This window comes from Eretmochelys imbricata, chromosome 14, assembly GCF_965152235.1.
Source record: "Eretmochelys imbricata isolate rEreImb1 chromosome 14, rEreImb1.hap1, whole genome shotgun sequence".
In the NCBI taxonomy this organism is placed as follows: Eukaryota; Metazoa; Chordata; order Testudines; family Cheloniidae; genus Eretmochelys; species Eretmochelys imbricata.
The window spans coordinates 55,266,737-55,280,052 of NC_135585.1; the positions used below are offsets into that span (position 1 = coordinate 55,266,737).

At 68.7% G+C, this 13,316-nt stretch overlaps 1 protein-coding gene and 1 long non-coding RNA gene across 2 annotated transcripts in view; both read right to left on the reverse strand.

Moving 5' to 3' along the window:
- Positions 1-1,841: 1,841 nt before the first annotated feature.
- Positions 1,842-7,329, reverse strand: LOC144274550 (uncharacterized). The gene is made up of 6 exons (XR_013347890.1): positions 7,239-7,329; positions 6,261-6,302; positions 3,555-3,601; positions 3,211-3,312; positions 2,592-2,637; positions 1,842-2,163 (listed from the first exon to the last, which is right to left on the reverse strand). It is a non-coding gene; the product is annotated as an uncharacterized LOC144274550 (long non-coding RNA).
- A 5,615-nt stretch (positions 7,330-12,944) lies between these two features.
- The window catches only part of LOC144274193 (histone-lysine N-methyltransferase EHMT2-like), a 6,146-nt gene continuing 5,774 nt past the window's right edge, over positions 12,945-13,316 (reverse strand). The window contains exon 13 of the mRNA XM_077832824.1: positions 12,945-13,091. Coding sequence (XP_077688950.1) covers positions 12,945-13,091 — 147 coding nt within the window. The remainder of the gene's footprint in view (positions 13,092-13,316) is intronic.

Sequence of the window (13,316 nt, forward strand, 5' to 3'; positions counted from 1 at the left end):
ACTAAAGAACTGGGGGCAGCCCTGGGCCCTGAACAGACCCTCTGGCCCTAACAGGCTGCCAGTCTCTTTACCCACAACAAAGATGGCGGAGAGGGGCGGCTGCGCCATTAGGTATAAGGGAGAAAAGCGCCCCATCAACCACATCCAAAATGGCTACCGACCTAGATTCACCTCATCGGAGCCGCCAGATTTTGCCCTAAACAAAGATGGCGGTCGGGGGTTGCCCTGGAAACCAATGGGAACCGGTCTATCCGCAGCCCACCTCCAAGATGGCTGCGCACCCCGGCTTCGCTCCTCTATTATTTGAGAGGGCTGCCCTTAGCAAACATGGCTCCTACTGCCTTCAATACGCATGTGCGACCGCGGGAAGCCCCCATAGGGGTCCTTCTTATCCATGTAGCTGACTCCTAAGTGCCTGCTCGGATTATGACCCAGTTACTCCGTCGCCGGCCGGCTCCGAAGAAGCAGACACGCCGATCCACGCGGGATGAGCCAGGGGAACTCTGCGGGAGCGGGGAGCCCGGACAGCAGCGCAAGCCCCGCACGGCGGGAGCGGCTCAGGCGTTCGCCACGGGCAGCCCCACTCCCCCACGGGAGGGGGAGAGCAGGGACAGGGCCCTCCCGCGGGGGCGCATGCTCAGTCGGAGGAAAGCAGAGGTTAGCGTTGCCAGGGTGAGGAGAGCCTCAAGCTAGGGCGTATGACGACCGCACCGGAAGTCGGGCGCGGAGCCCGCCCACGGCGGAGACTGACGTCAACACGCTGCACCGGAAGTCAGCGTGAATTTTGCCCGCGTACCGGAAACGACCTGATGAGACCGGAAACGGACCCCCGGGGACAGGAAGTGGGAGTGCCCCGAGGCAATCCCAGGGCCCCTCCCTGAGCAGCTGAAGGGTCAGAGGTCAAGTCACGAGGGGTTAAAGGGCAGGGGTCATAGGCTGCCCCAAGTGGCTCCCCCCCCAGCCCCAACTCGGGGCCCCAGAACTTAACCCCCCCCCCCCCAGCACCAGCCACAGGCAGGTGACCCCTGTAAAACCAGCCCCCTGCCCCCCAAGAGCCAGCCGCCTCCCCAGGCCGGGTGAGGAACCAGCCCCACAGAGCCAGGCCCCTGCACCCCCCACCCCGCCGCCTCCCCAGGCTGGGTGAGGAACCAGCCCCACAGAGCCAGCCACCTCCCCAGGCCGGGTGAGGAACCAGCCCCACAGAGCCAGCCCCCTGCCCCCCCCACCCCACCGCCTCCCCAGGCTGGGTGAGGAACCAGCCCCACAGAGCCAGCCACCTCCCCAGGCCAGGTGAGGAACCAGCCCCACAGAGCCAGGCCCCTGCCCCTGCCCCCCCCCCAGCCAGCCACCTCCCCAGGCCAGGTGAGGAACCAGCCCCACAGAGCCAGGCCCCTGCCCCCCCCCCCCCCCCCGAGCCAGCCACCTCCCTGTAGCAGGTGAGGAACCAGCCCCACAGAAGGAGCCCCCTTACCCCTACCCCCTCCCCCAGAGCCAGCTGCCTCCCCAAGCCCCGTGAGGAGCCAGCCCCCTGCCCCCCCCCCCCCCGAGCCAGCCGCCCCCCCCAGGCCAGGTGAGGAACCAGCCCCACAGAGCCAGGCCCCTGCCCCTCACCCCAGAGCCAGCCACCTCCTGAGCTGGGTGAGGAACCAGCCCCACAGAAGGAGCCCCCTTACCCCTGCCCCCTCCCCCAGAGCCAGCCACCTCCCCAAGCCAGGTGAGGAACCAGCCCCACAGAAGGAGCCCCCTTGCCCCTGCCCCCCCCAGAGCCAGCCACCTCCCCAAGCCGGAGGAGGAACAGACCCCATGGAACCAGCCCCCACGAGGGAAAGGAAAAGACTCAATTTGTTCCAGGATTGTTTATTGAGGCAACATCCCTGTTCTTTACGTGACACCCCCAGGCTCAAGTCCTTCCCCTGCAAGATGCTTGGGGTGCCCCTCACTCCCAATCCGCAGCCCCTGGCTCCTGTCTGCACTGAACAGTGAGGCAGGCCTGGGCTGTGCAGTCCCCCCACTTCTCCTTTCACTTCCCCATCCATTGTTCAGTCCAGCAGCCTGTCCCATCACCCACCGAGCAGGGCCCTGGATTCCAGTCTCCGTCGCAGCCAGAGGGGGTGCTGGTGAGTAACCAAAGCCGAAATCCAGCAAGCACCTTTCCTTGGAAAACTAAGGAAGTACAAATGTAAAAGTTGATTAAAATCAATGTTTTTATATCGAGGCTTTTCAGTCCCCCCAGGAGAACAGGCAGGACCCCCTGAGCCACGATTCAGGCCTCATGAACCTGAGCAAAGTCAGGCCAAACTCCAGGCTTTGGGACATGAGAGAGGGGGACACTGGGATGTGCCAAGGATTCTGGAATTGGGGCTGCAGGTCGGGAGTGAGGGGCACAAGCAGTCCTGGCGAGGGGCCCAGGGATGGGCTGGCAGTGGGCCCCAGAAGGTCTGGTGGGGGCCGTTGCTCAGGGCCCTGCAAGGGTCGTCACTGGGATCAGAGACTCTAGTCTAGCGGATTCGTCACCACAACGGCAGCCCAGGGAACAAGACTGGGGGGAGGCCCGACCCAGCTAGGAGCAGCAGCCCAGGGGAAGGACTTACCCAGACACCCCAGGAGCCTCCTTGCTGAGTCCAGGTGTCACAGTGCCTAGACATCACCAGACAGGTGAGTTATGTCCCACTGCAGGAGAAAAAACCCAGAAGTCCTGGCTCCTAGCCCCCCTTTCCCCTGCTGTAACCACTAGACCCCACTCCCCTCCCAGAGCCAGGGTGAGAACCCAGGCATCCTGGCTCCCAGACACACCCAACCCACTACAACCCCACAGGTCTCTGGAGCAGACTGGGTTGTCATTAGACACTCCGATCCAATCTGGAGACCTCAGGGTCAGATCCAGCCAGCCAGGCCCTGGGGTGGGGGGACCCCCATTAACTCAGGACAGATAGGTTCTGGCCACCCCATGTTACCAGTCTCCCCACCCCACCCCTCCGATCCAATCCCCAAGGGAGCAGGGTCAGTCTAAGTTGTGTTATTTCATGTGAATCCCAACCTTGAGCTGGGAGCTCCTGTCGAGGAACAAATCGTCACCCCCCTGCTCCCCGGATCAGGGCCACCCAGCCCAACCCCTCTTCTCCCTGCAGCACAGGACCCTAGCACTGCCCTGGGGCAGTGGGGCCAACACTGACTGACTGACTGAACCCCCTCCGGTTTCCCACTCCTTACCCTGCCACCGCACTGTTCTGGTCCTGGTCCCTCCATCCAGAGACCCCAGGGGTCTCACCCCACTGGGCTCATGTCAGAGATAGACATGGGGCGAGAATCCAGCTGGGGGGGAATAGAGGAGAGAGGGTTAATGTCCTAGCAGGGGGCTGCGGGTCAGGACTGAGGGGGAGCCCAGGGCTGGGCTGGCAGGGGGCTGCGGGTCAGGAGTGAGGGGCACCGTTGCTCAGGGCGCTGCGAATATCGTCACTGGGGTCAGAGACTCTAGTCTAGCGGAATCATCATTGCAAGGGCCCCACAGGGACAAGGCGGGGGGCGCGGAGCGAGGGGCCAGAGCAGGGACTTACCCAGATGCCCCAGGGGCCTTAGCACCAGGTCCACACATCACCACCACCTGCAAATCACCAACAGATCATTTCCCCCTGCCAGGCAGAGAACCCAGGAGTCCTGCTCCCAGCCCCCCGGCTCTAACCCCCAGCCCCCTCCCAGAGCCAGGGAGAGAACCCAGGAGTTCTGCCCCCTCCCCCCCCAACCACGAGACCCCACTCCCCTCCCACAAGTCTGGAGCAGGTCAGACCCACCTGATTTCCCATCATTAGTGACCCAGTCTGGTCTGATCTCATCCGTCCCTCCCCAGACCCGCCCCCCACCCTCCCGGGACCACCCTACCCGCTGTATCTCCCTGTTGGCTCATCCCCTATTTGTGACCCGTTCTATTTCCGGCAGGATGGCCCCCTAGCCCGGCTTGGGGTTCTGGGTTTCCGCCTTTCCCCTTCCCAAGGGACGTACTTCGCACTCGTCTCCATTGAATTTCATCTGACTGAATTCAGACCCATTCTCCAGTGGGTCAAAATCATTGTGACTCCCAAGGGCTGGCAACCCCCCAGCTCAGCTCATCACCCTCCCACTCCATTAGCCAAGTCATTAATGAAAATATTGACTTGTACAGCCCAGGGCTGGGGGTCGGGAGTGAGGGGCACCAGCAGAGCGGGGGGATCCAGGGGGCTGGGGGTCGGGAGTGAGGGGCACCGGCGGGGCCGGGGGGGGCAGGGGGCTGGGGGTCGGGAGTGAGGGGCACCGGCGGGGCCGGGGGGGGCAGGGGGCTGGGGGTCGGGAGTGAGGGGCACCGGCGGGGCCGGGGGGGGGGCAGGGGGCTGGGGGTCGGGAGTGAGGGGCACCGGCGGGGCCGGGGGGGGGCAGGGGGCCTGGGGGTCGGGAGTGAGGGGCACCGGCGGGGCCGGGGGGGGGCAGGGGGCTGGGGGTCGGGAGTGAGGGGCACCGGCGGGGCCGGGGGGGGGCAGGGGGCTGGGGGTCGGGAGTGAGGGGCACCGGCGGGGCCGGGGGGGGGCAGGGGGCTGGGGGTCGGGAGTGAGGGGCACCTGGCGGGGCCGGGGGGGGGCAGGGGGCTGGGGGTCGGGAGTGAGGGGCACCGGCGGGGCCGGGGGGGGGGCAGGGGGCTGGGGGTCGGGAGTGAGGGGCACCGGCGGGGCCGGGGGGGGGGCAGGGGGCTGGGGGGTCGGGAGTGAGGGGCACCGGCGGGGCCGGGGGGGGGCAGGGGGCTGGGGGGTCGGGAGTGAGGGGCACCGGCGGGGCCGGGGGGGGGGCAGGGGGCTGGGGGTCGGGAGTGAGGGGCACCGGCGGGGCCGGGGGGGGGGCAGGGGGCTGCGGGTCGGGAGTGAGGGGCACCGGCGGGGCCGGGGGGGGGCAGGGGGCTGCGGGTCGGGAGTGAGGGGCACCGGCGGGGCCGGGGGGGGGCAGGGGGCTGCGGGTCGGGAGTGAGGGGCACCGGCGGGGCCGGGGGGGGGGCAGGGGGCTGCGGGTCGGGAGTGAGGGGCACCGGCGGGGCCGGGGGGGGGCAGGGGGCTGCGGGTCGGGAGTGAGGGGCACCGGCGGGGCCGGGGGGGGGGCAGGGGGCTGCGGGTCGGGAGTGAGGGGCACCGGCGGGGCCGGGGGGGGGGCAGGGGGCTGGGGGTCGGGAGTGAGGGGCACCGGCGGGGCCGGGGGGGGGGCAGGGGGCTGGGGGTCGGGAGTGAGGGGCACCGGCGGGGCCGGGGGGGGGGCAGGGGGCTGGGGGTCGGGAGTGAGGGGCACCGGCGGGGCCGGGGGGGGGGCAGGGGGCTGGGGGTCGGGAGTGAGGGGCACCGGCGGGGCCGGGGGGGGGGCAGGGGGCTGGGGGTCGGGAGTGAGGGGCACCGGCGGGGCCGGGGGGGGGGCAGGGGGCTGGGGGTCGGGAGTGAGGGGCACCGGCGGGGCCGGGGGGGGGGCAGGGGGCTGGGGGGTCGGGAGTGAGGGGCACCGGCGGGGCCGGGGGGGGGGCAGGGGGCTGGGGGTCGGGAGTGAGGGGCACCGGCGGGGCGGGGGGGGGGCAGGGGGCTGGGGGTCGGGAGTGAGGGGCACCGGCGGGGCGGGGGGGGGCAGGGGGCTGCGGGTCGGGAGTGAGGGGCACCGGCGGGGCGGGGGGGGGCAGGGGGCTGCGGGTCGGGAGTGAGGGGCACCGGCGGGGCGGGGGGGGGGCAGGGGGCTGCGGGTCGGGAGTGAGGGGCACCGGCGGGGCGGGGGGGGGGCAGGGGGCTGCGGGTCGGGAGTGAGGGGCACCGGCGGGGCGGGGGGGGGGCAGGGGGGCTGCGGGTCGGGAGTGAGGGGCACCGCGGCGGGGCGGGGGGGGGCAGGGGGCTGCGGGTCGGGAGTGAGGGGCACCGGCGGGGCCGGGGGGGGGGCAGGGGGGCTGCGGGTCGGGAGTGAGGGGCACCGGCGGGGCCGGGGGGGGGGCAGGGGGCTGCGGGTCGGGAGTGAGGGGCACCGGCGGGGCCGGGGGGGGGGCAGGGGGCTGCGGGTCGGGAGTGAGGGGCACCGGCGGGGCCGGGGGGGGGCAGGGGGCCTGCGGGTCGGGAGTGAGGGGCACCGTTGCTCAGGGCGCTGCGTATCGTCACTGAGGGTCGGAGACTCTAGTCTAGCGGATTCATCATTGCAACGGCCCCCCCCCCCCGGGAAGGAGCCGGAGGAAGCGGGGGGCCCAACCCAGCTGGAAGCGAGGGGCCAGGGCAGGAACTTACCTAAACGCCCCCGGGGGGCCTCAGCGCCAACTCCACCACCGCCTGCAAATCACCAACAGAGCATTTACCCCCTGCCAGGCAGAGAACCCAGGAGTCCGGGCTCCCAGCCCCCCCTGCTCTAGCCACCGGCCCCCCACTCCACTCCCCTCCCCGAGAGAGAACCCAGGAGTCCGGGCTCCCAGCCCCCCTGCTCCAACCACCGGCCCCCCACTCCCCTCCCCGAGCCGGGAGAGAACCCAGGAGTCCGGCTCCCAGCCCCCCTGCTCTAACCACCGGCCCCCACTCCACTCCCCTCCCCGAGAGAGAACCCAGGAGTCCGGGCTCCCAACCCCCCTTCTCTAACCACCGGCTCCCACTCCCCTCCCCGAGCCGGGAGAGAACCCAGGAGTCCGGGCTCCCAGCCCCCCTGCTCTAACCACCAGCCCCCACTCCACTCCCCTCCCCGAGCCGGGAGAGAACCCAGGAGTCCGGCTCCCAGCCCCCCCTGCTCTAACCACCGGCTCCCACTCCCCTCCCCGAGCCGGGAGAGAACCCAGGAGTCCGGGCTCCCAGCCCCCCTGCTCTAACCACCAGCCCCCACTCCACTCCCCTCCCCGAGAGAGAACCCAGGAGTCCGGGCTCCCAACCCCCCTTCTCTAACCACCGGCCCCCACTCCCCTCCCCGAGCCGGGAGAGAACCCAGGAGTCCGGCTCCCAACCCCCCTGCTCTAACCACCGGCTCCCACTCCCCTCCCCGAGCCGGGAGAGAACCCAGGAGTCCGGGCCCCCCCGCTCTAACCCCCCGGTCTCTGGAGCGGGCTGGAGGCAAACCCCTTGTTCTCACTGGAGCCTCTGATCGGATCTCGGGGGCCCCCGGGAGACCCCCATCTGAGCCCCCCCGGCCACGGACCTGCCCCTGATCTGGGGGGGGACAGACGGGTCCTGCCCCCCCCAGCAGGGGCTGCGGGTCGGGAGTGAAGGGCACCGGCAGGGACTCACCCAGGCCGGCCAGCGGCGGCAGGGAACCCAGGCGTCCGGCCCCCCCCCATGGGTCCGGCCGGGGCCCGCGCAGAGAGAGACACGTGCGCTCCCTGCGGGGCTATTTATGGCGGGTCCTTCCCGGGCCCGGGCTGCCCCCAGCGCTGCCTGATCGCGGCCGCCCCCCCCCGTGCCCTCATCCAACATGGCGGAGGCGGTGCCCTTAACAAAGATGGCGGAACCCGAGGGGCGGGGCTGTTTGTAAGGGGAGGTGGGAATGAGGAGCAGGTAGCAGGGGGCTTCCTGGCGTCCCCCCCCCCATACCCCATTGGGCCCCCTAAGCCAGCCAGTCCCCCCCATGGGAAAGGGGGCACACCCAAAATCGCAACTCAGGGGGGCCCGACTGCCAGACCTCACCCACTGCCCCCATCGCCCTCGGCCCTCACCCCACAGATCCTGGGAGAACAGGCCGAGGGCAGCCCCCCGGGCCCCCTGTCGGGAAGTGGGGGATTTTCTCAGTGTTTCGCAGCAACACGGTGCGCGCCTCAGTTTCCCCTGTGCTGCATGTGTAACAACGTGGCCGGGGGAGGGGGGTTGTTGGTGCCGGGGACCAGGGGTGACCTCGCCCAGCAGCCAGGACCCCAGACAGTGACCTGGAGATGGGGGTCCCAGAGACGGGAGACCGGGAGGCCCCACCCCCAGCAGCAGGGTCCAGCCGGGGGGAACAAAGGAGAGAAGAGGGGAGCCCCAGCAGCCTGGGACGGAAGACAAAGGGCGAGGAGGGTCTGTCAGGGGAGGGGACATGGGGGCTCGGCTGGAAGGGGGACAAGGAGCAGCCGGAGCCCCAGGGGACGGGGCCAGGCCCAGCTGGCCGGGGCTGAGACTGGCCAGGCCTGAGCCCCTGGGACCTGCCAGGGCTGGGTCCAGACGCTCACTAACCCCCCTGGGTGATGCTGGCAGAGAGGCCCTGCAGGCTGGCGATCGGGGGGCGACGCTCCCTCTGGGGGAACCTGGGGGTCTGGAGCGAGGGGACTCCCCGAGGGGTCCCCAGCAGAGCAGGTGGCTGGAGGCTCAGAGGGGCGGTCGCGGGAGGCAGCGGGACCGAGCGGACCCCCAGGAAGGGCCGTCGCTGGCGGGGGGCGACTCCCGGGGGCCGTACGGAGCCGCGAGAGCCCGGGGGGAGGGGGCTGCAGTCCGGGACACTCCCCACCACAAAGCCCAGAATGTGGGTGTCCCTGTCGGAGATGCTGGGTAGTGGGGTAGTGACCAGGCAGGTGGGGTAACAGTGTTGGGATTTCCTCTGCCCAGGAACGGGGGGGCACCCCATATTAGAGAGCGTAGCCCAGCCCTGGGCTGCCCCCCACCTCGGCCCTGCTGGTGCCCCTCACTCCCGAACCGCAGCCCCCTGCTAGCCCAGCCCTGCCCCCCAAGCTCTGCCGGTGCCCCTCACTCCCGACCCGCAGCCCCCCTTACCACCCGTCCCTGCCTTGGCCCCCAAACTGTCCCGCCGCCCTGGCAGTCCCCCTCCATCCACAGACGGTTCTTTGTTCCAGAGAAACCTGACAAACGAAAATCCCCCGACGGGCCCATCTCACCCACGCCCTGTGCGATCCCAAGGCCGGATCCTTCCCTCCAGCCCTGGCCCCGGGGCCCCATCCGACGTGTTCCCAGCCGCGGGGCTCCCAGCCCTACCCCCTTGGAGACGCTTTCACAGCCCGACAAACCCATCGCAGCCGGGGCGTCTTTCCCGCCCAGCCCGGTCACTTTCCCCCGAGCCCCCCGGCGCGCCACGTCCATGCCGGCGTTTTCCGCCAGGAGTTACAGGCGGCTGGCTGGGAAATCGAAGGCGGGCCCCGCGGTGAAGGCTCTCAGCTGGGCCTCCGGAGATCGGGGCTCAATTCCCAGCTCCCTGGAGCGGGGACCCCAACCCATTTACCACGGTGGGCCACGCGTCCTGCCCTTAGGACGGAAGAATCCCCGGCCCCGCTCCAGGCGGGGGACCGAGCGGCTCGGCGGCCGGGCTGCCGAACCGGCCCTGGCGGTGACAGTGGGCGAAGCCGGGTCCGCGTCAGCAGCGGGCCCTCGTGCCAGGAAGGCCAACGGCAAAGCGGGCGGGATTAGGAGGAGCGTTGCCCGCAGATCGAGGGACGTGATGGTTCCCCTCCGTTCGGCCCTGGGGAGGCCACACCTGGGGTGTTGCGTCCAGTTTTGGGGGCCCCACTACGGAGGGGATGTGGACAAATTGGAGGGTCCAGCGGAGGGCAAGGAAAATGATCGGGGGGCTGGGGCCCGTGACGAACGAGGAGCGGCTGCGGGGACTGGGGCTGTTTCGTCTGCAGCAGAGAGGAGTGAGGGGGGATTTGAGAGCAGCCTTTCCCCTACCTGAAGGGGGTTCCAGAGAGGACGGAGCTAGAGGGCTCAGACCCTGCAGAGGGGCCAGGTCACCCCAGATCCTGGCTCCCATGGTGCGGGGAGCGTGTGGGGCTCACAGGGGCCCCACCCCTATTCTCCCCCAGCCCCTTGCCACTCACCCACGTCTCCCCTCCCCACAGCCCCTCTCGATTCCCTTCTCTCGGCCCAAACCCCTCGCCCCCTCCCCCAGCAGGGCGTGTGCCCCTGGATTTCTTTTCTTTCCAGGCCTCTCCGTGGGGGGGGAGCAAAAGAACAAAAAGCCCCTTGGACAGCAGCACATTTTAGCGACCCGGCTACAGCCCCTTTTCAGCGTCCGGCCCTGGCTCAAATTCAGCCTGACCCCGGCCGGCTGTGGCCGGCAGAGCCCCTGAAACCACCCAGCTGCAGCCAGAGCGAGAACCCCGGGCCCCGTATCTGCTCCGGGCAGGGCAGGAGCCACGTGGCTCGCTCGAGAGGGAGTCTTGGCCGCTGCCCCAGAGAGGCCGTGGGTGCCCTGCGCTAGCTGGGAATTCATTCTCTGGCCAGACACCATCACACCTGCCCTCTAGGGCTCTGCCACAAGCCCACCCCCTGATCCCCCCCCTGAGAGACGTAGGAAATGGCATGGGGAAACTGAGGCACCCACACAGCATTCGGAGGAAACATTAAGAACAGTCCCGCTTCGTCTCCAGGTGTCAGACCGAGGAGAAGCGGCTACAGAGCTTGCCCGAAAGCCGACGGGCGGGTTCCCTTTCTTGTTCCCCAGGTTGACGGTCGTGGCTCCGGCGGCCGGGAACAGCCGCGGGGCGACAGAGGCCGGGGAGATTCGTGGGCGTCTCTAAGGTGCCCCCCACACTCCTTTCCTGATCCCCAACTGGCCGCGCTAGACAGGGAGACCCGGGAGCGGACGAGCCAGCGGCTCGTCTCAGGCCCACGCAGGGTGAACGTCGTCGGGGAGCGGCCAAGGGAGGCGTCGGGCTCGTCTCCCCTCCTCCTCCCCGCTTCTCCCCCGGGGGAGAAAAATGGCCCCAAAGCCCCTTCTTGCTTCTGAAATTCAGGCCCTGGCTGGGCTGGGAGATTCACTGAATAGGTTCAGCCAAATAAAAGATTTAAAAAACCACCTTTGCCACCCATCCCCTGCCCCCCATATCGCCCTGCCCCTGGGTGCCTCTGGGGAAAAGCCTCTACTCCCCTCGTTCCCTCACCCCGGGGTATCTATGGGGCTGGATCTGGTCTGTTTCTCCCCCCCCCCCCCTGCTCCTGGGGAGATTGCCCAGGTGGCAACCAACCCTCCCTACGGCCACTGCTAGCGGCTGACAGAACTCGGCCGAAGTTCCTGTAGGTCCGCGGTCCTCGGGGGTCCGCAGGGGTCTCCAGCAACTCAGCTAGAGGTGGGCCTGCTTGTACTGCCCTAGAGCCGGGGGGCGATTGATTGGAGAATTGGACGGGAACGGGCAGAAGGAAGGAATATTTCAGTGCGAGCGGCTGGGACGCTTCCTTGCTTTGATGTCTGATTTCGGAAGCACGTGGTTTTCAACTCGGGGGGACGCTAGCCAAAGCCGGCTCCTGAACGGGGCACAGTCACCCGGGAAGGTTGAGAGCCCTGGGCTAGTTCGCTCCCATGGTGCACCTGGGATTCGGGGCAGGAGGCTGCTCCATCGGGGGGGACCTGGGCAAGGGGGAGGCTCCTCGGGATAGAGGGAGATGTGGGCAGGTGGGGGGAGTTACAGCCAGGGCTCTGGGGTCCAGGGAAAAACTCCAGCTGATCAGGGTGGGAGCAGCCCAGCCCCACAAGCAATCCAGGGAAAGGGAGCTCCCCCCCTCACTCCTCCTGGAACCCCAAATCCACTGAGCCCAGCACACTGCTGGGACAGGAACCTCTGTAACCTTCTTTCCACGCCTGGGGTCTCCCCTGGCTCTGGGAAGGGAGGGGGTTGGTCCAGTGATTGAAGTGGGTTGGGAGCCAGGACACCTGGGTTCTCCTCGGGCTTGGTGGGGGGGGGGGGAAATCCAGTGGTTAGAACAGGGGGGTCTGGGAGCCAGGTGTGACAAAACAGGTGATTTTCCTGTGTTTGCATGTGTACTGTGTGCCTCAGTTTCCCTGTGTAACAGCATAGGGGGGTTGTTGCTGCTGGGGCCCAGGTGTGATCGCGCCTGTCAGCTGGGACCCAGACCACGGCCTGGAGATTGGGGACCCAGTGACTGGGGGCCCCCCCAGCTCGGGAGCAGCTGGTTCCGGCCAGTGGCAGGACAATGGGCTGAGGGACCTGGCCCAGCGTGGCCTGTGCTGAGGGGCACTAGGCCTGAGACCCCCAAGACCTGCCTGGGGTGGGTCTGGACCCCCCATAACCCTCCTGTGATGCTGGCGGAGAGTCCCTGCAGGCCGGAGCCGTGGGAAGGGCCGGGGGGGGCCAGGGTGAGGGGACTCCCTGGGGGGGTCCCAGGGGGCAGCAGGGCCTGGCCCTGGAGAGCGCGAACCCCCGCGAAGGGCCATCGCACTGAGGGGGGTTCCTCCCGGGGGCCAGGTGTCCGGGACGACCCCCCCCCCCCCAAAAAGCAGCAGCAGGCTCTGGCTTCTGACAAGTCTTTTAATCCATCCTCAGGGCGACGTTACCAAACCTGCCCGCACACGGTGCCCCTAGCACCCGCTGGCCCGGCAGGGCACCGCGTGGCCCGGACGCTCCATGCAGACAACGAAAAACGAGGCAACGCACAAAAACCGCAAGACGCTGGTAAAACCGGCTCCAACCTTGGTATAAAAGACAGGACGCGGGGGGGGGGGGGGGGGGGGGGGGCTTTTTTTTCAGGATTTTCTCTTTTTTTTTTTTTTTCCTATAAAAACAAAAATGGCCTCGAGTCGCAGGGAACCGGGGGAGGGGGCCCTGCGTCAGCCCGGCCGGGAGCGAAGGGCTCGCGAGGCTGAAATTCTTACAGGACGGGGTCGGAGCTGGCGACAGGCGTGGGAGCCGTCTTCCGGGGGGGCCAGCAAGCCAGACCAGGGAGCGCTGGAGGCAGCGCTGGGATCCTCCTTGGGTTAGTGCCCACGTGGGATCAGGGCTCGGCGGTGGTGGATCCCGCACCTGGCGCAGTGGGTTCAGGGACTGTTGGTGGGAGCAGTGGGATCCTTCTATCGGTGCCAACAAAGGTCAGGGATCATTGGTGGGAGGCGTGGGATGCTTCCCACAGCGGGTGGGTGGGAGGTGGGATCCTCCCACCACAGCAAGGCAGGACGGGGTGAACCCTGCTGTCCTGATGCCCCCCCACCGCTCCAGTCCACTCTTCCAGTGGTTCTCCCGCCCCCGTCCCGCCCCCCGAGGTCTGACAGGGCTGCGGTCCTCAGGGCAGGGCCATCCTCCTCCTCAGCTCTCGGGGTCGCGTGGAAATGAAACGGGGGTGGGGTGGGGGAGGCGTTAAAACCACCAAAAGAAGGACGACGACGCGGGACGAGGAGTGTCGAGGACGCCCCTTATCGAGTCTGTTCGACTGCGGGAGGGAGAGGAGAGGGAGGTTAATGGCTGCGCCCCCGGGGAACCCCCCACACCCCGTCCTGCTCCCCCCTCGGCACAGCCAGGGGGCTGGGCCCCACAGGGGAATCTCAGGAAGAGCCCACGTGAATGGCAGGGGCGGGGGGAAGACACTACAGGCGCCGTGGGCCTCCAAGGAGGTGGGGGGCAGAGATCAGCTGACAGGGCCACCCCCCCTCAGTCC